General features: G+C 37.1%; 1 protein-coding gene across 11 annotated transcripts in view; it reads right to left on the reverse strand.

Moving 5' to 3' along the window:
• Window positions 1-1085: 1085 nt before the first annotated feature.
• STXBP5L (syntaxin binding protein 5L) overlaps window positions 1086-27775 on the reverse strand; it is a 415289-nt gene continuing 388599 nt past the window's right edge. For 9 of the 11 annotated variants that reach the window (XM_037013174.2, XM_073231576.1, XM_073231574.1 and 6 more), the window contains 5 exons: window positions 19936-20296; window positions 15374-15539; window positions 12908-13019; window positions 9932-10152; window positions 5151-9364 (listed from right to left, as the gene is read on the reverse strand). In XM_037013174.2, the coding sequence (XP_036869069.2) occupies window positions 9323-9364; window positions 9932-10152; window positions 12908-13019; window positions 15374-15539; window positions 19936-20296 (902 nt within the window). In that variant the 3' untranslated portion in view covers window positions 5151-9322. The other 2 variants (XM_073231573.1, XM_073231578.1) reach the window with 2 other exon arrangements.

A 27775-nucleotide genomic window follows, 5' to 3' on the forward strand; every position in this document is an offset into this window, starting at 1 on the left:
TTTATTGTTTTATAGCTATAACAGCTTTTAAAACAAAGTTCAAAAGTCATAAAGCTAAGAGATTCTAAAATTTGACTGCATTAAAAGAAAAATTCCTCCGTATGAAAATGTGATCACATCAAGACACTGACAGTCTAGTTTTGGGGTCAGGGCATGATAAAGAACCCCAAAGGGATCCATAGTGTAGGTGAGGCTAAGTTAGCAAGTGAGAACCACAGGGTCCTTCCCCAAAAGAGAGCAAGCCACAAATTCACTAACTGCCCTTAAGCACAAATCAGTGAAAGGTGCTCAAGTGTCTAGAACAGACCAGCCACTATTACAGAGGGAATCATAGATGACACAGAGGCAAAGGACCAGTACCCCTCCTCTCTTGCCATGAGGTCATATAAGCCTTCTTCTTAATCCAGAAGCCAATCTTTCAAAAAGAAAGAGGGAGAGAGAATATCTGAATGGCCCTTAGGAAGACTCAAAATAAGGAAAAATCAGTTATAGAAAATAAATAAGCTATATTAATTCCCAGAGTTATAATAAAAAAATCAATGACAGACAAGTAACGTATAATAAAGGGACCGACTCCATCTTCCGGTGTTTGCTGACAAGTGTTCAGCCTCACTGTCTCTCTCCCTTTTCCCCATCTGGGTGAGCTGAGAAGAAAGCAGGAGGCTCCCTTCTTTCCCAAGCAAGCTCCTTCCTGTGAACCCACACCCCACCCCCTAAGCCCAGGAAGAGCCCCAAGCCGGTCTCTTTTTCTTGTTGTCTCAAGCCATTTTTGGACCAGTTTGGGAGCCACCCTGCTCTCTCCTGAAAATCTCTTTTGTAATAACCCTTTTTCATATCCTCTTAGGGTATGTGTGGTGTTAGCAGCCCCAACATCTAAACCAAATTTGGACAGAACTATTCAGAGAAAATAGTGAAAAATTATGAGCAGACAAGTCGCAGAAGAGTGAATAAGAGTGTCTATCTTAAAAAGTGTTCAGTTTCACTGAACAGAAAAATTCTAATAAAAACAGTAAGATGCCATTTTCACCTTTCACATTGTGAAAAAATAATATTACTGAAAATAGGCAAAGATGTAGGAAAAAAGTAATTCTTATATATTGGTGGAGAATGGTTTAATTGGCAATATCTATTTACATGGTTTAAACAAGCATGCCCTTTGACTCCATTCCATGGTATTTTCCCTACAGAAGCCCTTACAATACACAAAATACATGTGCAACAATGTTTACTGCAGTCTTGACAATAATATTAAGGGACTGGAAAATATCTACATGTTTCCTAGTAAAGGAATATAAATTATGCTTTATTGACACCATGGAATCATAAGTTAAAAGAATGAATGGTTTTTATAAGTACTGACATGGGAAGGTAGCAGACATAATAGGTACATGAACAAGCAAGTTGTAGCACAGAAAATTGTTTGGAAGGCAACACAATACACCCATAACTAGTATAGATAAATGTAGAAGATAACCAAGAGAAATTTTCACTTTTCTTGTCTAAATTTATTATTTGGTGTGATTATAAATATGCATTCATGTAGTATTTGTGTAATGAAAAGACATTTTTAAGAAGAATTCTAAATAACGGTTGGATTCCTATTCCAAACCAGTTCAGGAAACTAACCCATAAATCAGCTGTCTTGACAAGTAGATGGTAGAAAATGTCATTGAAATCCAAGTAATTTAACAAAATTTAAAATATATTTTTTATAATTTAATTTTGAAATATCTTCAAGCCCAAATAAAAGTTTCGAGAATAGTACAAAGAATCCCACTACCACACATAAGTTTTGTAAATTGCTCCAATTATGTCTTTTTTAGCAAAAAAATTCCACCTGAGACAAACAAGTTGCACCCAGTTGTCATGTCTCTCTAGTCTCCTTAAATCTGCAACACCCACCTTTCCTGGACTCTCATGACCTTGAACATCTTGAGTACAGGGCAGTTGTCTTACAGAATGTCTCTCAATCTGGTCGTACCCACTATTCCTCATAATTAGACCGGGTCATGCATGTTCGGCAGAACAGCCACAGAGTTCTCATTCCATGCTGGCGGGCGGCACGGTGTTGATTTGTTCCCTTACTGGTGATGGTGACTGTGATCACTTAAAATAATGTCTGCCAGGTTTCTTTAGCATAAAATTATATTTATTTTTTTTATGATTAATGAGTAATTTTTTGTGAAGGTACTTTGAGACTATGTAAATATTTTATTCCTCCATTGCACTTTAGTCACTAGTTTGAGCACCTACAGGTCTGTTGCCCATGTTATTACTATAACCAGTGATTGACAAATAGCAATTTAAAAATCCCATCCACATTTATTGGTTGACATTCTATTGTAAGTAAGAGGTTTCTCTTCTTCTAGTCTTTTCATCAGTGTGGACTTGGGAGTACCAATCTTATTCAATTACTATCATTACCTCTGATACTCAAATTATCCTTGATTTGACCTGTGTGGACCCTTCATGCTGGTTTCTGTGTCCCTCTGACACATCCCATCATTCTTTGAATACTTTATTTTCTGGCACAAAAACACATTCCAGCCTCGAACTCAGCTAGTTCTTCAAGGAGCCCCACTTGCTTTTCATGGAGAATAGTGTTTGGAAATCAAAATCCAAGCACTAGGTGTGCTTATTGCTCCTAGGCTATTGCTCCCAGTCCTTTCAGTGTTTGGAATTAGGAGATATATACAAATATATATATATACACACACTTTACAGTGTGTGTGTGTGTTATAACTCACACTGATGGTTCCAATTCTAATCCAAACTACTGGGTCTATTCTTACTTTCCCTTTTATTTGTACTACTCTTTTCCATCGTAAGAAACCTGGTTCCTGTGTCCTCAGTATATTCACTTGATGGCCCAGTCCTCAGTCTCCTGACCCACTGGGCTGCCTTCCTCCCTGCCCCAGTGCCTGCCTCGCGCAGGCCACCATTACCCCTGAGGGCTGGCCCGGCACCTCTCTCCAACTCTGCCCTCCTGTGGGCTGCCCTTCTTGCCCTGCTCCAGGGTGGGCCTTGCATGGGGCTGCCATCAGCTTGCTCAGGTTGGTTGGCTTTTAGACTGAATGGATGGATAAAAAGGAAAGGAAGAGGGAAGGGAGGAAGGAGGGCAGGAAGGAAAGAAGTCAAATCGTATTTTCAATACTGAATGCAGATATGTGAAGCCTGAGGATTCTAATTCGAGAAGAGTGAGGATGTAAATTGATTCTTTTGAGAAAGTTAGAAGGGAAGACTGAGCATTTGGATTTTGAAGAGTCTGTCTTTATATTTGTACTTTCAATCGAAAAACACCTTTTAGCCTATAGTTGGTTGGTTTTTACATTTTTATATGGAATAACAACTAGGCGGGAAGTTGTGGTTGGACATTTTTCCTGAGGTAATCAGAGAGCATTTGGAAGAATAAGATTACTTGACTAAGGTCACATTGTAGGGAAACATGAAGAAAGTGCCTGAAGAGGAATTAACTATGCAGACGAAAGCCAGGGGAGCAGGAGCAGCTCTCCGGGGGACTTTGGAGGCATTGGGTCAGTGAGTGTTCATTGTAACCACTGGGTGGCGGTATAAGCCCATAAATAAGGTGTGGCTGGTGAGCCGTTAAGTACAGCTTACTTGCTCTGTTTCTTCTTGCTGCCCTTTACCAAACTTAATTTTATTTCTTCACCAAAGATGAAATCAGTTAACATCCTCAAAAACTGTAAAACCTTCCAATAAGAAGTTACACATTTCCCTAATTTGATGGAAATTTTGAATGGCTGTTTCTATCCTTTTGGTTTAATAAACTCTAGTAAAATCCATGAGTTTGGGGAAACTTGTGTTTAGTTTTTTTTTTCTTCTTTAGTTCAGATAAACATGCTGTACATTGTTCCCCCACCTGCCTCCCTGCCTTTTAAAAACAGTTAAACTCTGCAAAACCGTGGGTTACAGTGTTACAACATGCAGGTCTTACCTCTGTCCAGATTTAATCTTAGCAAAACTCAGTAGTTGCATCATAACATAAGAGAGCATCTATGTACAAACATATACAATTTTATTGATATCTCTACAGACTACAAGAATTTTAAGTATTGTCACAATTGCTGAGTGCAACAGAAAAATAGTAATTTGTCATTTTCTGAAAAGATGCAAAAATTCTGAAGATGAAAGATACATCAATGATGTCATCTGTTTCTTTCCTAGAATAAAACATCACATAATTAAGTACTAAAAATTATCAGTTATTAGAGATTTTGATCCTGTGTACACTTGTCCATAACCACCATCTAGTTTATTTTCTGGCTTTGCATTTGAGAAGGGTGGGCCATTACCAGAGGGGAGCAGTATGAGAGGAGAGAACTCTTGAGTTATCTCACCGAGTGTTACTGCCTTGGCTAGGCAGACTTTTGGGAAGGTGAAAGCACTCTTTTAGGCACTGGAGGCCTGCTAGTAAGTTACAGACATTCTTCTCCTTTTAGGCACATGTCCAAGTAACTAAGAAATCCAAGTGGCCCTGTTCAAAAAGGAATAGTTGTTCTCACTTCTTGTTGCGATCAACTCCAATAAAATACACCTATAGCAAAACAGGTACATGGTACCCTTGTCTCCTCCAAAGAATGAACAATAAATTTGGATCCGATTTAGTGAATGATTGTTTTGAGAATTTATATTATCCAACTATTAAGAATTAGTTTTCTGCTTAGCTTTACATGCTGTTGAATTTCTTATATTTCTGGTGTCTTGTGATAGCACATGAATAAGACAATCAAAACCTAGATGTTTGAATTGGGATAACGGCCAAGTCACATGGGAGAAAAATCACGAAAGAATTGTTAAGAGTTAATGAGGCACTGGCTGGTCAAAAATTTGCACAGAAAAGTTGTTTTAAGTTGCACAGAATAATTATTAATCCAGCCAACACTGTAGCTGCTACAGCTTGCCTTTCCTGACGCTTTAGAAGTGGGACTGGACACCCACCAAGGCAGACGAACCTGTCTTCCAGGGGTTATCAACCTTGGCTGGACATTGGAACTACCTTGGGGGCTTTCCAAAATACTGACGTTAGGTTCCCACTCTGAGAGATGTTGAAATGATAGGGAATTTTAAAAGTTCCTTAGGTTCTTCTTGTGCAGTCTACATTATTAAATAAATGGAGGCAATCACCTGTGTCTCTGGTTGCTCATCAAAGCCTCTCGTACTTCACGCTGGCTCACATGTCTCTCCTCCCCCAACCTTCTGCACCAAATTACCACTTCTTCCTTTCTCAAGCCAGACCTTACCTAATTTGTATTACATCCTTTGTGGGAGTGGGAGGGGTGGAGGGGCAGGGGGAGGTTTGCTGCAAATGTATGCAGTGAGCTTGATACACAACAAACATGCTCCCTAGAATGGTGCAATCCAAATACATGACTGATTGGCAAGTATTTCTGGCAGGCAGGGCAGTGTGTTTGTGAAATAATACCCAGGCGGAAATTGGTTGGTGCTTCGGAAGACAGGTGAAGAGGCTGTGAAGGCTACCACCTTTTCTCCTGAGACAAAGAACAGGGCCCGACAGGAATGTCCGACTCCTTTTGGTACTGCCTCTCTGAACGGAAGTGGTCAAGTTACAATGTGTTCTCACAGGGATATAGTCTCAACACACATATAATTCTCCTGGGTTGCCCCCAATGATCCTAAACCAAGGAAAAGATCTGTAGCTTACTTTTCTAGACCTGCTTCATTTTCCCTATTGCCAAAAATTTTATAACCAAGAATCTCAAAAAGCTAACTCTTAATCTTTTTCAACCAACTTGAGGCATAATTGTTTTTTTCTTTCTCAAAGCCATGGTGATTCCTTATGCAGATTATAGACAGATGGTATCTCTAAAATTGGACACATAGGTCACATAAAAAGGGACTCCAACAGTAAATTTTTTCCTTTATAATTCCTTAAGATCTTTGAGGAATAGAGAGCTGGATTCTCATTTATTAACTTGAGAATCTCTCAAAGATTATATAAAAGATTCGAAGAATTGTCTTTATGACTAAATTATTGGAAAATACTTTATTCAGTTCTGTCACTGTCCTTCCACAGTTAGGCAGCAACCCTGATGACGGGGGTACTGAGTCTTACTGACCCAGGGTATTAAATAAATGCTAAACATCCTCTCCAGACTCCAAGGTTAGTGGATCATTTCATTGTAGTGAAAGAAGGGCTTATCTCTTGAGTGGGTCATAGGGAGATAAGGGCAACTCAGAGAGGCTAGTTTGCAAGCCTTACCTTCTGGTGCCACCTTAGCAGATACAATGTAATTGTGATGACAACTAAGGCCCAGTCATTTTCTCTATCATTGTCCAAGGTAGTAGGAGTATTTTTCTTATGTTCCAAGATAAAGGCAAAGATTTAGATAGTGGAGAAGAGAGATGTAAAGAATGACATTGATCAACAGTACTTCTTTTCCAAAGACAGTGGTGGTGGTGGTGATGGTGTGTGTATCTACACGTGCTAAGGTCAGTACAACAGAACAGAAATGTTCAAAGAGAAAAATTACACCCACATTAGATTCTTGTTATTGCTCTCTGAATTATAAAAATAATTTTGATACAGTAAAACCCCATTAATTTGTGTTCCACTAATCAGGAGTTTGTGGGATGACGTTACCTTTACAGTAAGAAAGGTTTTATAAAAATATTGAAAGACAATTTAGAATACTTAAAGGAACCCATTCTTTTCAAGCATTTCAGAAGCACCTGTTTACTTCCAATTGATATGCTAATTATAAACTTGATCTTTTCATTACAGCCAGAATTTTAATCTCAACGAAATGCTATCTTGTCCTTTCGGTTTTTTTCTTGGTATGCTTTAAAATATTCTGTAATTGTTGTTTTTCACTGGTTCATATAAGCTTACTCCAAAATAGTATTTTATTGCATGTGAACCACACATGTAATTTTGGGTATGATTTGTTTTAAGACACTGTGTACTTATGATATTTAATTTTATACAAGGCATTTATTACTTATTCACACTTAACCTGCCTTTAAGTGATGTATAACAGTGGCTCTCAACTGGGAGCACTTTGGCAACATCTAGAGACATTTCTGATACTCATACCTGGGGGTTGCTACCTGGCATCTGGTGGACAGAGGCCCGGGATGTCGCTAAACATCCCACGTGCACAGGATGGTCCCCATAACAAAGAATGTTCTGTTAATAGTGCCACTGTTAAGAAACCCTGGTAGAGAACAAATTAACTCTGACTTCAGAGATATTCATTGAATTTAATACCATTTTGGACTGAATTTCATCATTCCTAAAATAAACTACTATTTTGCTCTTTTAGGTTTTTTTTTAAATGTTGAAATGATAAGGTATCTGTTCAGAAAATCAGAAAACTGGGTCCTTGAAACTGATGGTACAAATAGTCTTCTGCAGTTTGTTATGAAGTTTTCTAAATTCTGGACTCAAATTTCCTTAATATTTTTGCTATATAATTTTATGTCTCATGTTTGCATTTCCAAGTCAGGTTCTGTTACCCCAACGCTGTTCACAGGAATCTGTACAGATTCATGGAAAGGCTATTCTGAGAAATCAGGAGAATTCAAGGACTCTGAGAAATGCTATCCTGGTATGCATTTTCTGACTCTTTCCATCATCTTTGCTTTTCTTAGAATTACTGAGAACATTTAAAGGAAGTGTCACTTCAAACAAATAAAAGTTAAATACAAAAAAATCCACAAACACTCCAATATTATTTTTGACTAAGTAATCTGGACTTTAGGAAAATAGTGAATTCTTAAGAAACACAAATATAAATATAGTAAGGCCTTGATTAATCAAAATACAATAAGCCAAATCTATTATTCTTTTGAAGACATTCTCTTTAAAGGAACAATGTATTACAGCATGGGTTCCGTATTCATTTCTTATGACTTTAGACTTCCAGAATCATGTTAAATAAGAGTGCATTATCTTTGTTTTACTTTGCCTTTAATAGTGCTCTGTTGAGTTATGATAGATAACTTTTATCATGTCAAAGATATTCTTTATTCCATTTAAAAGTTTTAGTAAGGAATAGGTGTTTGGTATCTATTAACATAATCCTATGGCTTATATTACCTAGTCTAATGAGTGGCAAAATTACTGATTTTGTATCACTAAACTCTCTCTATTTCTGCTGTCCATAATCGTGGCAAGCCAAGATAGCAAATACCACTAAATTTTATAAAGATTTTAGTAATAAGTATTGAACCAAAAAGTATTTTCTAATGAAAGCCCTTGTTAATCAGAAATGAAATAAATCAGAATCCCTTTCCCAAAACATTAACTGAGGTTTTACTGAATCATACTAAAGAGAATGACCAGTTTGGTCTGTGAGTGTCAGGCTGCAAGAGCACCTTTGGATTGAAGACCCCCCTGGGTTTAAACAGTAATATACTGTGTGATTGGCAGACAAGGACACAAATGGAGCATTAAAAATATGTCGCTCTAGAGACTGAAACCAGAGTGTGTGAAGTCAGTTCTCAAAGCTAACTGCACTGTCCCTATATAACTTCTCAGACCCATCATCAACTCCCCTGCAGAGTACAAGTCAGGCTGAAGGGATGCTTTGGGATCACCTAACTCTGCATGGTTTGTGACTAAAAATAGCAACTTGTTCTGAAGGTAAAAGAAATGGAAATGATTGTGTTAGGAATAATTTACTATACTGGCTATACTTGATTATGACTGAGAACTGTGAATGATGTATTATATAGAGAGAAGAACATTAGACTCTTGCCACAAGAATTCAATGATGTCCTAGAATAATGTGAACAAAACTCTGGTTTTCTATTCTTTTTCAGTTGGGTATGGCAAATGTAGTTGAAATGCACTGATATCTTCAAATGCAGATTTTTAAAAATTGTAAGGTGTGGCCCATTTACAAAAATAGTTAACCATAAATTTTTTTTCTTCTGTCACAACATGCTTTTTTTCTTTTCCTCTTAAGATGTTAATTTATCATGCAAAGATTTTTTTCATTAAGTGCATTAATCTGTTTGTTTGTACAGAATTTTTTTCAAATAAGAAGGACTCCCTGTAGTTCCTAAATGTAAATCCTTTGTAAACGACATGCCAAGATGATAGCTCTATTCCATATGGCAAAGACAAATTCAGCTATATCTTGGGATTTTAGCCAGGGTTCCAGTCTTTGGGTTGTACAGTGTCTCTCAAAAATCTCCCTTATGATAACTTCCGATGGACTGTAATGAAACATTTTGTAGAAGAAACTGTCTTCTAGCAGTTGAATAGTGACTCTGGGAATAAATTTGGTTTCCCTGAATAATGATTTCTCAAAGCAGTCACAGCTTCTTTAGGTGTTTAGAATTGGTACCATTTCTTGTCCTTGTATTTCAACATTAGCTGCAAAGAAAATATAATCACTATGAGATGTTAAAAAAATCTTTAAAAGTGCTAATCAAAGGAAGCTCACATTGAGCTAATCATGCATATCTAAATCTTGAAACTTATAAAATTCCCTTTATTTTGTGAAATTAAGTGCATATGAAAAAAAAAGCAAAAAAAACCCAATTAGTTAAGTTGTAAAGACTCAGCTTTTGGTAATGAATTGTAATGACTGACACTAAAAGGGATGTGTGGATCCCAGCTTCTACTGCCCCCTTACTTCTGGGGTATCACATAATCTACCTGAGCATCTTTTGCAGCTGATGCACAATATTGACCCAATGTATAAGAACCAATGAATAATTTTCCTTCAATTATTTCCTAAGGTAAAGAAATATCAACATATTGTAGTATTTTAAAAAACCCCTTTTCTCCCAAATACTGGGGGAATTACAACACTTGAGATCGGGGTTTCTTGACTGTCAGTTACTTACAGTAGCATCTCTGTTGAACCTTCTTATGCAGGACTCAAAAGTTTGAAATGATTACAGTATGGAAATGTTGGTATTATCTGAGACAGTTTACCTCGTGCGCATGTTTGGAAAACGCTTCGGCACTCGTCATCATGCCTGCGGTTTTCTCTTCCAGCTCTCCGAGCCTCTGGCCCCTCTCGTCCAGAGCCATCCGCGCGCGGGTCAGCTCTCCCATCACCCCTCCAGCAGCGCCTTTCATCCCTTCTATACCACCCGGTCCAGGAATGTGCTGCGCAAGGCTGCGGGATGCTTTTCCTGCTGAAGCTTCCCCAACTGGGGGTTCAAGACATTGCAGTTCAAAACATATTGTCAATAATTCAAATAATTATAGTCAAGTTTATCACCCATGTACTTAGGTTAAATTCTACTATCATAATTCTCATTCAGACACAGACATATTTGATCCTGCCACAAGTAGGTGTTTGGAGATGTTAGCACTTACCCAAGAAAGATAACTGAAAGAGACTATGAGAGGCATTCTTACTACATGCCTGTGGGTGTGCATGTGGGGGAAGTTTAACGGCATAATTGCATTTGACGTTGCTGAATTTGGGATGCCCCCGATAGATGTGACATCATATTTAACCCATATTAATGTCTGCCCCAATTTCAGACCTGATGATTTGTTTAAATTTCTGCCCAAGTCTTCATTCCAACCTTCTCTGTTCATCTTGCTATCAGCCTGTACAGGCCTCAATTGTTTTAAATCTCTCTTGCTCTGTGTATGTAATTCCTAGAGAATAGGATATATGCATGATGGACATTAATATACATATGTTGAAATTTTGTTACTTTATAAAAGACTAAAAATTTCCTCATCTCTTACAAGCTCAGTTTCATTTAATTTTAATGAAGTAAATATTTTAAAATTGGAAAACAGCTATCTTGATAGAAATTTAGTGAGCATTTCCAAGGATGTAACATTAGGAATGAAATTTAGATCTATTTTTTTTTTAATGAGAGCCTTATTGAGATATAGTTCACATACCATGAAGTTCACCCTTTTAAGTTGTACAATTCAGTGGATTTTAGTATATTCACAGAGTTGTGCAACAATCTAATTTTAGGACATTTTCATTATCCCAAAAAGAAGCTCTCCCCATAGCAGCCACTACCCTTCCCTCCTTGCCTCAGTGTCGGGCTTCTCCTCATCTACTTTCTGTCTCTACAGATTTGTCTGTTCTGGACATTTCATATAAATGGAACCTCACATTATGTGGCCTTTTATGTCTTCCTTCTTTACCTCAGCATATTTTCAGCGTTCATTCATGTTGTAGCACATATCAAACCTCATTTTTTTTCTTAGTAGAATCATCCAGTTTATTTTTATTTGTAGTCTGTCCTTTCAGGTTCATCACACTTTCAATATGCCTTTTGAATACTAACACTCAGAGCCTTTAAGTCACCACGTGTATTTTCTATCCATGGAAGAATGCTTAGAGAATCTTTCAGCTAAAGAAACTGTGTGCAGCTTAATTATTTTAGAATATCTTAAGAGCCATTTCTGTGTGAACACTTCCTATCTATCAAGCCCAGAACTAAATTGGGGAAGAGGCAAATGAGGTTTGACAGTCAAGTGAAAAATTATAGCACTTTCCCCTCCTGCACTGGGGAAAGGTGCGCTGTGTTGGGGGGAGGGAATGGGGAATTCTTTCTGTTGCAGATGCTTCTTTGTGTTATCAAGTTCCTTTGTTTTTTTTAATACACTGGGAAGTTCTTTGAATCTAAAGAAATTTTTCTGCCTCTCTTCCTTTACTGTATTTCTCTGGTTATATAAAAAATTTAAATTTAGAGGAATTTTGGAGAACATAATTTTTACGTTTCCATGGATCAAATAATAAATAAAGTAGGCTCTTCAAATTTACCTTCCTCTTCCTGTTTTGAAGCTAAGATGGAATTTTTGGAGAAGTCCACTCTTCATGCCTCTGACCTAGTCCTATCCAATCCATCTCCCACACTGCTCCAGAGTTTTCTATTGTTCTTATAGAATTGAATAGTGATTATGTGATGGTGCTGATGGTGGTGGTGGTGGTGGTGGTGGTGTGTGTGTGTGTGTGTGTGTATGTGTATGTGTGTTTGTGTGTGTGTGTAGGGGTAACTGTTGTGAAGGTGTGGTATGAGAATTTCTATGCTCTTATTACCCTTCTTTCCCTCGCCTTTGCTTCCCATTGTATTATTATTTGCTTTTTTATTAAAGTGTCCTTGATATGCAATCTTATGTTGGTTTCAAATATACAACACAGTGGTTGGTTCAACAGTTACCCATATTATTAAATCCTCACCCTCACTAGTGGTTACTATCAACATAGTAAAATGTTACAGAATCATTGCCTATATTCTCCATGCTGTACTGCCACCCCATGACCAGCTTACATTGTGACTGTGAATTATTGTGTCCCTTTATCCCCTTCACCCTCCTTGACCCCCACCCCAACCCTTAAACTTCATTTCTTTTCATGGGTTAATAATACTCTGTTGTATGGGACACTTAGATCTTTTGCATAGTTGAAAGTTCAGGGAAAAGGAGTTTTGATTTGCACGGCCAATGGATCTTCATTTCCCTCTAAAATGTTCCCTAGTATCTTTCTACTGCTTTTGGATTCATAAGAGTCTCACTGGGTAATTTTTAAAGTAATTTATTCTGTAGCATTGATAAATCTTGATTTATGAATAAAGATTCTTGTTTCCCAGCAGTGATGGAAGGCAGGCAGATTCAGAAAGACTTTTTTTCCAGAGTTTAGTAACTGAATGTCTTCGCCCTGACTTGCAGGTTATAATCTACCTGCAAATGATATATTTATTAGATTACTCATTATTTTATGAATTCCATGTACTATTTTTGTCAAACTATTTCCTATTATAAAGTGATCAATTTTATTCATGTTTGGTATAGCAATACTTTTCATGGTATAGAAGCAAAAAAACAACATAGTCTACAATTTGATATTATATACTACATTAAGTCACACACAGAGAGAAACAGGTTTTCTATTTTGTGATATAGTTTTATAATCAGGAGTTTACTCACAGAGCTCTTCTCTGTCAAACGTTTGTCCACTTCCACCAAACAGGCCCTTGAGAAAGCCTCTGTTTTGAGCCTCTGGTGTCTCTATGGGAGTAAACAAATCTCCGAGCATGTCCTATATCAAATTAAAAGAAAAAAGCAGTAGAGCAACTATAAATGAATAGGTCAAAAGATGTAACACACTGTAGTGTGTTAGAGCACATCGTGAAAAAAAGCCTGCTTTCCATGTATTTTCCTGCTGATTTTTGCTTTGCTCCCAGTTCTATCTCTGGCATTTCTTTCTGCACCTCCTTTTCCTTCCCTTTTCCAGTAACTGACATCCTAAAGTTTTCATTTTTCTGCCCTCTTCTCCTTTCTGTAATTAGAAAGCATGGAAAGCTAATATACTCACCTTAGGATTAATTTTCACCTGATCGGGGACTGCCAGTCTAGACTTCCGATGTTTTTTCCACTAACATAGACTCTTTCCTGAACCAACATGGACTGCCATACAATATAGGAAGCTTTTAGCAGTAGGCAGAGGAAGACTGGATTTATTTTCATATCAAGTACAAAATTATAAAATGGCTCAAGATAATTTAAATGGGTCAAAATAGCTCTGCATGGTAAGGTGCCATTGTTCACAGTAGTCGACATGCTTTAAATTGACTGGAGAAATATCTTCCTAGAAATACAGATGCTCAGGCTTTATTCCAGGCATACTAAAGCAGAATCTACATAGATGTGCTCTTGTTATATGTATTTTAAAGTTGTTCTCCAGGTCCTTCTAAAGCAGACCCAAAATTTGAGAACCACTGATAGGGAGGAAGCCAAAATTCAAGAGATCTGTGACCTGATATCAGTTTGTGAACTTGCAGCATGACTTTATCCTCATTGTCACCCCTCACTGCTGCTCTCCAGGCCTGTGTGCTTCCTCCTGAATTCCTTCTCTTTGGAAATGGCAGCACCATCTACTTGGTTCTCAAGCCAGAAACCCAGAAATAATCATTAATTCCTTCCTTTCCCTCACTGAGTATCTAATAACCTTCCTTCCAATGGATTACCCATTATAGCTGTTGAATCTGCTAACATTTCTCCACCGTCACTGGAGCTGCCTCGCTTAAAGCCATTGTCATTTTTGGCCTTAACTATTTAGAAAAAGCTTCCTAATTGTTCTCCCTACTTTCAGTCTTAATTCCTCAAAACCAGTTGCCATACTGCAGCCAGAATATTAGTTTTAATAAACAAACTTACTAAACCTTTCTAACAACCTTTACTATTGCTGGGATAAATGCTAGATTCCTTAAGGAGCTTGCAAGGTGCTCCAAAATCTACTCATCACTAACTCTCCAGCACCATCCCTCCACTCTTCTCACTTCCTAACTCTGTACTTGGTTCGCAGTTTCCTGAACCCCTGGGCTTTCCCAGGCCACTACTCTGTCGAGAGTATCATTACTTTTCCCAACCCCAGCCATTCACTCCAGTGTATAATACGGACTCTCCCCTTACAAGCCTTTTCTAACTAACCCCCTCCCTTCTGTTTCATCAACCCAAGTACCCTCTTCCATGTCCCCCAGCACTGCTGGCATGTACTTTGCAGAGTATTCTGCTTGTCTGTTTATGCCTCCACACCAGCAGGTAGGGTCTTGTATCTTTTTTTTTCATTGTATTCCTAGATAGCACCAGGCATATAGTATAAAATAAATACTTGCTAAATAACAATAATATTTTACAAGCTTACTATGTTCTGCACATTGCAGTCGGTGTTTTATATGAATTCTTATTTAATTCTCATAATGATGCTCCAAGGTAAAGCATACAGGTAGATTAAGTGGGAAAATTACAACTTAAATATTTTAGACTTTATACTCTTAGCCTCTATATTACAAAGAACAGGTTTTAATTTTCTAATTTATAAAATGAGGGTGTTGAACCAATTACTGATTAAGATCTCTTTTAAAATTTTGTGACCACTTTTACGTAACTAAGGTTAGATAGACATTTATATTTATTCTGCTTTGAGGCTCTACTGCTATGATCAAATACAAATGCCCAATTATAACCCACAGGATATGTATTTATTTTGTATGGCTCTTAAAATTAATTTTTCTTCAAAAAAAATCCATGAACTCCCTGAACCAAATGCAAAATTTTGTGTGTACGTACATATTTCCCAACCTTGGGGGGAGAGTTTATAATCTTTCAGAGGATTCTCCATAGGCAAAATAACAAACAACAAAATAAACAAAAAATTAACCATTAGTATTTAATGATCTTCACATTCTCCCCCTCTTTCTTATTTTTTCTGTGTTACCTAGAACCATAGTAGGTCTTGGTAGGATCACAATGATGAATATATACTTAAAGCACATTCTAGGGAAGGAGTATTTATTGTCTGGCCCAGTAATGGTTCAGTTTTTAGACAACTTTCTCATTCTTTCTCTTTTTACAACCATGTCCAACATTTTTTCATAAATCTGCCAGACCTACCTGTAGATTATCACACATCTCTTGGCTGTATGTTAATCGCTGAATTTCAGTAGGAGAGACGAGGTATAATGCTTGTCCTTCATTGGTAAAACAAAATGTCCTTGCTATCCTCATGTCTGTCAGTGGCAAATAATTAACATCCAACACTGGGCGTAGACTAGGTAAGCTGAATGGAAAAAAGCAAATCCACATTTCATATTCAAGTTGTTAAAAGCTTTTAATTTCTCTATAAAATTTACTGATCCTTTCATAAAAACAGTAATTTTTATACCACTACTTTGTGTTTTTTAATCATCTTGAAATCTCAGTGTTAATAAACTAGACTTTCACATAGAATATATACACAAAAAATCATGGACACAGTTCCTTCCCTTACACAATATAGATACTTAGCAGATACCCTTGAAGGGTGGTTTAAATGCAGTGGCCAGCCATTTCAGGATCCTTTTTGCAGCATTTCACAGTTTCCTACGATATGGTAATAGTCTGTGTTATGGCAGAAACACCACAGCTAGGAAGTGGTTGACTGCATACCTGAATGTTTGTCTCTTTTTAAGGCAGAACCCCTGAGTCCGAGGAGGTTATGCACTGATGGAGAGGTGAAGCAGGCCCAGTTCACTGTGCCTGGGAATGGAATGGATTTGACCCCCATTCTCTTATTCCCTTTATACAGAGGAAATGAAAATTACCTGTGACTTAGGGCACCTGCACCAAGGCATGATTAATAAATAAATACAGCCAGAGCTGTGAGGGAATGAGAATGAGTTATAAATAGTAGATCAGAATTTGCACAGCCAAATGAATACAATGCATCTCAAGTGTCTTACTGAATGGCTGGTATGCTTATCCTAATGTGGCCAGTGATTTTGCTTAAATATTCATAATGTCCCTCCGGGTATTGTCATTAAAGCTAGTATTATAAACTACTGAAGAAAACCAACCTTATTGTTTTTAAATCATACTTCTAATGCCAAAAGTGGAAAAATAAATTTATAACTAAATTTCAAGCTTTGAAATCATTCTACTGATTCTAGTGTGCACAATGATTTTAAATTATCATAAAACCAGCACCTTGAAAAAAATATTGATTTTTTTAATCAAAGGAGTTTGTGACTATAATTTAATCCCTAGAATTTTACTACATAAAATGGAACCTAAAATCTGTGCTATTGGAATAAGCCTTTCAAGAAGTCCTAGCACTGTGCTGTCCAGTGTGGTAGCCACCACCACATGTGGCTACAGAGCAGCTGGCATGTGGCTTATCTGAATTGAGATGTTCTTTAACTGTAAATTATATACTGGATTTCTAAGATTTAGTATATAAAATATAAAAAACATGTTATGGCATTTCAACTAATTAATCTTCTTAGGACATGAATCCAAAACAGGTAGACTTCCACAACAGATTCAGTTGAATTAATGGATAGTGTAAGGGAAGAGGTTCAATAGATTCTGATGAGCTACATAGTCTAGGTAGCTTAATACAAGTAAGCCAATAAACTAAAATAAAAGATGTAATTACTTTAGGTAACAAATGGAAAAGAATAAGTCAGTTGCTAATGGCTAGGAAACAAGTGCTACTAAAGCTGGAAAAAAAAAGTAGATTTTCTTCTGTGCAGGGATACTTTTATCAGGAAATAATGTCAGCTAACTAAAGATGGTTCTCACTAAAAATGGGTTTCACAGCCCAGTTTGAGAACTCTTATATAGATAATAAGCCTCTTATAGCTCTACTATTTTCTAGGTTACATTACCACATAAGCAATCATTAGCTACCATCAGAAAACTAGGGTTTGAGTTTTGACTTGGTATAATTAATTTCTGATAGGGTCTGGAAAGATCTGGCAAAGTACTTAGTATGGGAAAATGATCAACTTCAGGAGCATGCCAATAGTAGTATTCAGTTCCTCAAGCAAGCCACATATTATTTCCTAGTCATACCTTATATATTACTAAGATTATGTCAAAATCATTCCTATTTGATATCCTCAGGATCACATGAATGTCCACTAGGACATAATATTAAAGTAGGCATTATCATGTAAGGAGCTTTTACAAAGTGCAGATGAAGACAGATATCACAGCTCTCCAGTTGCTATGACTCCTGTTGCTCTTTTTGTTTTGTTTCGTTTTCTTTCTTTCTTGTTTTCCCTGTTGCTTTTTAAACTCTTTTCATTTCTCAAGAAATCTTCCTCTTCATAAATGTAGATGGTAGAACATATTCATTTAAATAGAAATTAATTTTCAGATATACACAACACCATTTGAGAAAACAAAACATAAAAATTTTTCAAAAGCAAGGCAAGCAATCATCATGAAGCTAAAATCTCAATTGTGACATATGTTTGTCTTTTAAAAGAAAAATTTTGAGCGACTAAATATAGTCTTAGGGATTGACTAGGTATTAAGCCTCATATCAGACTGGGAGACCAATATTTGACCTAATTCTAATTTGACCAAAGACCAAAATCTTTGACTTATCTGTTATATCTGACTCCCTCTTGATCATTGTCTTAGTGGTCTTCTAACCTTTGTTTTGATACTTTCCTATTCTTTTTTATTTCATGAAGTTATACTACTCTTGTCCTTTTCCTATCTCTAATAGTTTCTTCTCAATCTTCTTGGCTGGATTTTCTTGTCTGTTCCAATATGTAAACACAGAGTACCCCCAAGTTTTTGTCCCCAAATCATTCCTCCTCTCGTTTTATCCTATCCTCTTTATTCACTGAAATGACTTTTACTAATGCATTTACATAGACAACTTACAGAGCTTGATCTTCCACCTGTATTTTTCTAAGTTTTCAGACCTTAAATTACTTGCTAAACATCTGTAAGATGGCCTATAAGCACCTCAAATCCCTCAAAATTTTCCATTCTCAAACTTACTAGCCTTTCCAAATTCTCTTTTCGTATCTGCTAATGACATCACTGTCACCCAAATTCATAAAACTTTTTCCTAATTTTTAAGTTCTAATCCTGAGATTTAATGACCTCCATTACCTTTCACAACCAGTTTTTTTATTGTCAGCAAAGTTTCCCTCAGTTATCTCTCATATCTGTTTCCATCTTTCCTTCTATGTAGCTACCACTCCAAAAGCCTATCCCAAGCTGTCCAAGTGTATTTCCTAGTGAATAGCTAGAGCAGGTTAATTATCTGGTTTAAAAGCCCCATTTCCTATTAATTGATGTCAAACTCATTAGCCTGCCACAAAGGTTCTCAACAATTTGCCGTAACTTATTTCTCCAGTTTACTTTCCTCCCAACAACTCCTTTTTTATAACATATTTTTTCAACTATCTTATGACTTTGAACCCTGAGGACCTAGTTTGTGACCAGAAGATTCAATCCTGTATTTCATCTGTTGGAATACACATGTTCTTTGTGTTATAATTACTTACGTATCTGTGTATCTTCTAATTTTGACAGTAAGCTTCTCAAGGTTTTAGATTAGTTTTTAATAATTTTTATATCCTTTATAGGCCTAGTATAATACTTAACTGTCTTGGTGACTTTTGGAACTAGGTGAGGTATTAAAATGAATGACAGTGACTGCTACATATAATGTTTATTAAGTGCTGAATTCATAAAATTATTAGGTAATAATTTTGTGTCTCAGGAATTTTATTTCAGTTACAAATAATATAAAGAACTCTCTCAGCTGATACCTTATTATTAAGGTGGTCAAAGGGTACACACAAGATGAATAAATTCTGGGGATCTAATGTACAGCATGGTGACTATAGTTAACTATATCGTGTACTTGAAAGTTGCTAAGACAGTAGATCTTAAAAGTTTGCACCACACACACACACACACACACACACACGAGTGGCAACTATGTGAGGTGATAGATATGTAACATTATTGTGGTAGTCATTTTATAATAACAACATATACATATATCAAAATAATCATGTTGTACACCTTAAACTTACAATGTTGTATGTCAGTTATATCTCAGGAAAGCTGGAAAAAAATTAGGTGATGTCTTTCAGTATACTGTTCAGTGCTGGTGTCACTTTTCCTTAGACTCACAACCTCAGGCAAATTTAAACTTTTAATTAACATATGTAAAATGGAGGATGCAAATAATTCTTTTTTTCCTATGTCCTAGAGAAGCATAAGGATCACATTAAATTCCATATATAAAATTCTTGTGTGGCTATGAAACACCATGAAACTAACAGCTCATTTATTTTCTTTGTAGCTTATTCACCTTTCTATTTCCAGTGCCCGGCATAGCACCTGGGACATAACATATACTCCATAAATGTTTGTTGAATGTGTGAATGACTAGAAAATCACTCTTTCCTTACATCCCTTGGTGTTGATTAAAAAATATATTTCATTCTCAATGCAAAGCATTTTTAGCAAAAAAAAGCCTGCAAAAACAAAAAACCTAAACTGTCCTTAAATTGTTGAACAATAAACCATTCACAAACATAATGAAACAATGATCTAAGGTTGCTTCGTGAAAACATCTTGCATATTACACATACACTTTTTAGAATTGTACCTTGTTGGCACTGTTGTGATTGCCAGATAATAAAGAAGGCAAGTACCTCATCATCATGATATGCCCATTGGCACAAAAGCATGCCAAGCAGGCACTGTTACACATGACTACCACATCTGCTTGCAGTATAAAAGACGTCTCCGTGATGTTATGAACATAAAGGCAAGTCTGCGAAGGCAGCGAGAAGACTTTGGCTTGTTTTTCTGAGCAGACTATTGTATACTGATGATCTCCTATTTCTTGAGATGGAGAGGGGCAGTTCATGACCAGTTTCCTTCTCCAAGATTTTTCATTTTCATCTATGTTGTTTGGATCTCTCCAAATTTCGTATGGTGGTTGCATTAATCTGCCAGTTCGGTCCATACAGGAGAATGTTAGCACAGCTCCTTTCAATGAGAGGAATGTACCTGTAAAAACAAGTTCATATCACTGGTACATGAAATTCTAAAACAACTGTTATTCGTCTATGGGCAATAAGTGTTTTTTACATTATAATTTATATCTATACTGACATAACATTCAAGTAATATACATAAATCATCAATTGCAATAACTTGGAATCAGAGTATTAGGTCCAAATGGACCCTAAGATGCCAACCTGTCAAGTCCTCTCATTATAGTAATGAGAACAGAGGCCCAGAAAGGTGATGAGATGTGGGCAAAATCATGTGACATTTTAGTATTTCAACCTGGACTAGAACTCAGGTTAATTCCTAACCCAGTATTATTCCACTACACTATACAGTCCCCTTTACAAATCCTTTTTTAGAAATTTTAGAAAATTTAGAAAATTTATAATTTTTATTTATTGAAATAATTTCAATGAAAAAAAATCATGCCATCTGATTCCATTTACTTATTTCATAGGCTCATTTGCTAGGAAATTCCATTTTTCTTCTGAAATTGAACACTCAGAATAACTTTAATGAAATTTCAACATCTAGTGAGGCAGGCTTATGCATCTTTATACAGAAAAGATATTTACTCACCTGAATTCTCCAAGGTTGAATATCCATGCCAGATTAGTACCTATGGGTGATTTTTACCAATCCATGAAGAAGGATACCATAAACTTTAGGGGGGTCACTTGTGATGGAGTGACCTTTGCACATTTCCAGACTCCCCTAAGCAGTACACTGACAGCCCTTTCTTTCCTTTATCCTTGGACATCACATACGTAGAGTAAGAGGATTAACCCATGCTGATAGGTGTACATGTGACAGAGACTTGAAAAGGGAAGGGTGATATATAAAAATACATTCCATTTAGAAAGTACTTTATAATTTAAAGCACTTAATCAAATTCAAAATGACATGTTTAGATGATTTAACATCCCAGTTGTATTTTAAATCTATTTTAAAACTAAGAAGAGTAAATGACCTCAAGAATAACTGAAGAGGTTAGAAGGGCAGGATTTGGGTGCTTCAGCATGAAGGTCAAGGAATAAAAGAACAGTAATCCCAACATTGCATGAAGAAAAAATAATGTCAAATGCTATGATGAATAATTTAATTAGAGTTCATAAATGAATTCATTCATTAAATTCATTGATCCTTCTATGAGACTACATTTCCATAACTACCTGCAATGGGAAAACCTTTCTGAGTATAAATATCTTAGCACTCTCAATTTAGAGATAGCCCAAAGTAGGTTAAAAAGATAGGAAATCTACATTTACTTACACCTGATGCTTATAAATTGTCAGCATCAAAATGAGTTTCCTCAATAAGCTATCCTTCCCAAGAGAGCTGCTTTATTTTTTAATTTCTGGTAAAAAAAATGCTTTGATTATATTTTTTTCATTAGGTTTACACAGGGTTTAAATTTTCCCTGCAGTGTATTATTAATCTTTATAAATCTCTCTAATCTTCCTTAACTGAAAAAAAAAAAGTCCAGGAGGAGCCAAGATGGCGGTGTGAGTAGAGCAGTGGAAATCTCCTCCCAAAACCATATATATTTTTGAAAATACAACAAATACAAATATTCCTAAAAGAGAGACCAGAAGTTACAGGACAACAGCCAGGCTACATCTACACCTGCGAGAACCCAGGGCCTTGCGAAGAGGGTAAGATACAAGCCGCGGCCTGGCGGGACCTGAGTGCCCCTCACTGCAGCTCCTGGTGGGAGGAGAGGAGTTGGTGTGGGGAGGGAGAGGGAGCCCAGGACTGCTAAATACCCAGACCTAGCCATCCACACCAGAGCACAGATACACAGTGTGTGGTGTGCTGGATACTAGGGAAGTGGGACAGTAAAACCTGTGAGTGGGTCCCCACAGCAGGCACCCCTGGGACAAAGAAAAGCAAGCACTTTTCAAAAGACTTAAAGGGATAGGGGCCTCACAGCTGGATGGAAGCGTCCTGGTGCACTCAGCCCAGCAGTTGGGAATCCTGGGGAACTCTGGGTGCCCTAACCCCCTGAGCGACAGGGCAGCTTGGAGGCCCCTCAAGGTGATAAACAGCCTCCCACCCATTCCTCCTCTGGCACAGCTCCACCCTAGCAGAGCAGCAGCCTGAGGCCAGCCACAACCACAGCAGCTGCATGGAGCTTACTCCACAGTGGCCAGGCAAAAATCAGAGACCCTGTCTGTGCACAGCTGCCCAGTAAAAGCCACAAGGGGTTGCAGTTCTCCCAGGAAAGGAAGGCCACCAACTAGCAGAAAGGGATGTTTTCCCAGCTGACACACATTCCAACTCCCCACAACAAACCTCTATCGCAATGAAAAGGCAGAAGAATTTGATACAGACAAAAATCACACAGATATCCTCCCCTGAGAGGGAACCTGGGGAGACAGACCTAATCAATCTTCCTGAAAAAGAATTCAAAATAAAGGTCATAACCATACTGATGGAGCTGCAGAGAAAAATGCAGGAGCTAACAGACAAAGTAGGGAGGGAGACTACAGAAATAAAACAGTCTCTGGAAGGAGAGTGGATGAGATGTAAGAGGCCATTAATATAATAAAAACCAGAGAACAGGAATGCATAGAAGCTGACGTGGAGAGAGATAAAAGGATCTCCAGAAATGAAACAATATTAAGAGAACTGTGTGACCAATCTAAAGGGAACAATATCCACATTATAGGGGTACCAGAAGAAGAAGAGAGAGAAAAAAGGATAGAAAGTGTCTTTGAAGAAATAATTGCTGAAAACTTCCTCAAACTGGGAGAGGAAACAGTTGCTCAGACTACAGAAGCACACAGAACTCCCAACAGAAGGGACCCAAGGAGGACAACACCAAGACACATAATAATTAAAATGGCAAAGATCAAGGACAAGGACAGAGTTTTAAAGGCAGCCAGAGAGAGGAAAAAGGTCACCTACAAAGGGAAACCCATTAGGCTATCATTAGACTTCTCAACAGAAACCTTACAGGCCAGAAGAGAATGGCATGATATATTCAATGCAATGAAACAGAGGGACTTGAACCAAGGATACTGTATACAGCACGATTATCATTTAAATATGAAGGAGGGATTAAACAATTCCCAGACAACTGAAATTTGAGGGAATGTGCCTCCCACAAACCACCTCTACACGGTATTTTAGAGGAACTGCTCTAAATGGGACCAATCTTAAGACTAAACAGATGTCACCAGAGAAAATAAACTCACAGCAAAGAAATCAGACCAACCAAATACTAACTAAAGACAAAAAATAAAATCAACTACTCACAAAAGCAGTCAAAGGAAATACAAAAGAGCACAGAATAAAATACCCAACATATAAAGAATGGAGGAGGAGGAAAAAGAAGGGACAGAAATAAAGAAACATCAGGCAGTGTTTATAATAACTCAATAAGTGAGTTAAGTTAGACAGTAAGATAGTAAAGAAGCTAACCTTGAATCTTTGGTAACCACGAATCTAAAGCCTGCAATGGCAATAAGTGCATACCTATTGATAATCACCCTAAATGTAAATGGACTGAATGCACCAATCAAAAGACACAGAGTAATAGAATGGATAAAAAAGCAAGACACATCTTTATGCTGCTTACAAGAGACTCACTTCAAACCCAAGGACATGCACAGACTTAAAGTCAAGGGATGGAAAAAGATATTCCATGCAAACAACAGGGAGAAAAAAGCATGTTGCAATACTAGTAACAGGCAAAATAGACTTCAAAATAAAGAAAGTCACAAAAGATAAAGAAGGACATTACATAATGATAAAGGGGTCACACCAACAGGAGGATATAACCATTATAAATATATATGCACCCAATACAGGAGAACCAGCATATGTGAAGCAAATACTAACAGAATTAAAGGAGGAAATAGAATGCAATGCATTCACTCTGGGAGACTTCAACACACCACTCACTCCAAAGGACAGATCCACCAGACAGAAAATAAGTAAGAACACAGAGGCACTGAACAACACACTAGAACAGATGGACCTAATAGACATCTATAGAACTCTACATACAAAAGCAACAGGATACACATTCTTCTCAAGTGCACATGGAACATTCTCAAGAATAGACCACATACTAGGCCACAAAAAGAGCCTCAGTAAATTCCAAAAGATTGAAATCCTAACAACCAACTTTTCAGACCACAAAGGTATAAAACTAGAAATAAACTGTACAAAGAAAACAAAAAGGCTCACAAACACATGGAGGCTTAACAACACGCTCCTAAATAATCAATGGATCAATGACCAAATTAAAAGAGAGATCAAGCAATATATGAAAACAAATGACAGCAACAACACAAAGCCCCAACTTCTGTGGGATGCAGCGAAAGCAGTCTTAAGAGGAAAGTATATAGCAACCCAGGCATACTTAAAGAAGGAAGAACAATCCCAAATGAATAGTCTAAAGTCAAAATTATTGAAATTGGAAAAAGAAGAACAAATGAGGCCTAAAGTCAGCAGAAGGAGGGACATAATAAAGATCAGAGAAGAAATAAATAAAATTGAGAAGAATAAAACAATAGCAGAAATCAATGAAACCAAGAGCTGGTTCGTCAAGAAAATAAATAAAATAGATAAGCCTCTAGCCAGACTTATTAAGAGAAAAAGAGAATCAACACACATCAACAGAATCAGAAATGAGAAAGGAAAAATCACAATGGATCCCACAGAAATACAAATCTTTATTAGAGAATACTATGAAAACCTATATGCTAACCAACTGGAAAACCTAGAAGAAATGGACAACTTCCTAGAAAAATACAACCTTCCAAGACTGACCCAGAAAGAAACAGAAAATCTAAACACACCAATTACCAGCAACGAAATTGAAGTGGTAATCAAAAAACTACCCAAGAACAAAACCCCCGGGCCAGATGGATTTACCTCGGAATTTTATCAGACATACAGAGAAGACATAATACCAATTCTCTTTAAAGTTTTCCAAAAATAGAAGAGGAGGGAATATTCCCAAACTCATTCTATGAAGCCAACATCACCCTAATACCAAAACCAGGCAAAGATTCCACTAAAAAAGAAAATTACAGACCAATATCCCTAATGAACATACATGCAAATATACTGAACAAAATATTAGCAAACTGAATTCAAAAATACATCAAAAGGACCATACCATGACCAAGTGGGATTCATCTAAGGGATGCAAGGATAGTACAACATTCGAAAATCCATCAACATCATCCACCACATCAACAAAAAGAAGGACAAAAACCACATGACCAAGTGGGATACATCTAAGGGATGCAAGGATGGTACAACATTTGAAAATCCATCAACATCATCCACCACATCAACAAAAAGAAGGACAAAAACCACATGATCATCTCCATAGATGCTGAAACAGCATTCGACAAAAGTCAACATCCATTCATGATAAAAACTCTCAACAAAATGGGTATAGAGGGCAAGTACCTCAACATAATAAAGGCCATATATCATAAAGTACAGCCAACATCATACTGAACAGAGAGAAGCTGAAAGCTTTTCCTCTGAGATCGGGAGCAAGACAGGGATGCCCACTCTCCCCACTGTTATTCAACATAGTACTGGAGGTCCTAGCCACAGCAATTAGAAAAAACAAAGAAATATAAGGAATCCAGATTGGTAAAGAAGAAGTTAAACTGTCACTATTTGCAGATGACATGATATTGTACATAAAAAACCCTAAAGACTCCACTCCCAAACTGCTAGAACTAATATCGGAATTCAGCAAAGTTGCAGGATACAAAATTAATACACAGAAATCTGAGGCTTTCCTATACAGTAACAATGAACTAATAGAAAGAGAAATCAGGAAAACAATTCCATTCACCATTGTATCAAAAAGGATAAAATACCTAGGATAAACCTAACCAAGGAAGTGAAAGACCTATGCCCTGAAAACTACAGGGCACTCTGAAGTGAAATTGAAGAGGACACTAACAAATGGAAACTCATCCCATGCTCTTGGCTAGGAAGAATTAATATAGTCAAAATGGTCATCCTACCCAAAGCAATCCACAGATTCAATGCAATCCTTATCAAATTACCAACAGCATTCTTCAATGAACTGGAACAAATAGTTCAAAAATTCATATGGAAACCACAAAGACCCCGAATAGCCAAAGCAATCCTGACAAGGAAGAATAAATTGGGGGGGATCTCACTCCCCAACTTCAAGCTCTACTACAAAGCCACAGTAATCAAGACAATTTGGTATTGTCAGAAGAAGAGAGCCACAGACCAGTGGAACAGAATAGAGAGTCCAGACATTAACCCAAACATATATGGCCAATTAATATACGATAAAGGAGCCATGGACATACAATGGGGAAATGACAGTCTCTTCAACAGATGGTGCTGGCAAAATTGGACAGCTACATGTAAGGAATGAAACTGGACCATTGTCTAACCCCATACACAAAAGTAAATTCAAAATGCATCAAAGACCTGAATGTAAGTCATGAAATCATAAAACTCTTAGTAAAAAACATAGGCAAAAATCTCTTGGACATAAACACGAGTGACTTCTTCATGAGCATATCTCCTGGGCAAGGGAAACAAAAGCAAAAATGAATAAGTGGGACTATATCAAGCTGAAAAGCTTCTGTACAGCAAAGGACACCATCAATAGAACAAAAAGGCATCCTACAGTATGGGAGAATATATGCATAAGTGACATATCTGATAAAGGGTTGACATCCAAAATATATAAAGAACTCATGCACCTCAACAAACAAAAAGCAAATAATCCAATTAAAAAATGGGCAGAGGAGCTGAATAGACAGTTCTCCAAAGAAGAAATTCAGATGGCCAACAGACACATGAAAAGATGCTCCACATCGCTTGTCATCAGAGGAATGCAAATTAAAACCACAATGAGATATTATCTCACACCAGTAAGGATGGCTACTATCCAAAAGACAAACAACAACAAATGTTGGCGAGGTTGTGGAGAAAGGGGAACCCCCCTACACTGTTGGTGGGAATGTAAATTAGTTCAACCATTGTGGAAAGCAGTATGGAGGTTCCTCAAGATGCTCAAAATAGAAATACCATTTGACCCAGGAATTCCACTTCTAGGAATTTACCTGAAGAATGCAGCACTCCAGTTTGAAAAAGATAGATGCACCCCTATGTTTATCGCAGCACTATTTACAATAGCCAAGAAATTGAAGCAACCTAAGTGTCCCTCAGTAGACGAATGGATAAAGAAGATGTGGTACATATACACAATGGCATATTATTCAGCCATAAGAAGAAAACAACTCCTACCATTTGCAACAACATGGATGGAGCTAGAGGGTAAAATACGCTCAGTGAAGTAAGCCAGGTGGAGAAAGACAAGTACCAAATGATTTCACTCACATGTGCAGTATAAGAACAAAGAAAAACTGAAGGAACAAAACAGCAGCAGAATCACAAAACCTAAGAATGGACTAACAGTTATGAAAGGGAAAGGGACTGGGGAGGATG

The sequence above is a fragment of the Manis javanica genome, chromosome 3 (assembly GCF_040802235.1).
Source record: "Manis javanica isolate MJ-LG chromosome 3, MJ_LKY, whole genome shotgun sequence".
In the NCBI taxonomy this organism is placed as follows: domain Eukaryota; kingdom Metazoa; phylum Chordata; class Mammalia; order Pholidota; family Manidae; genus Manis; species Manis javanica.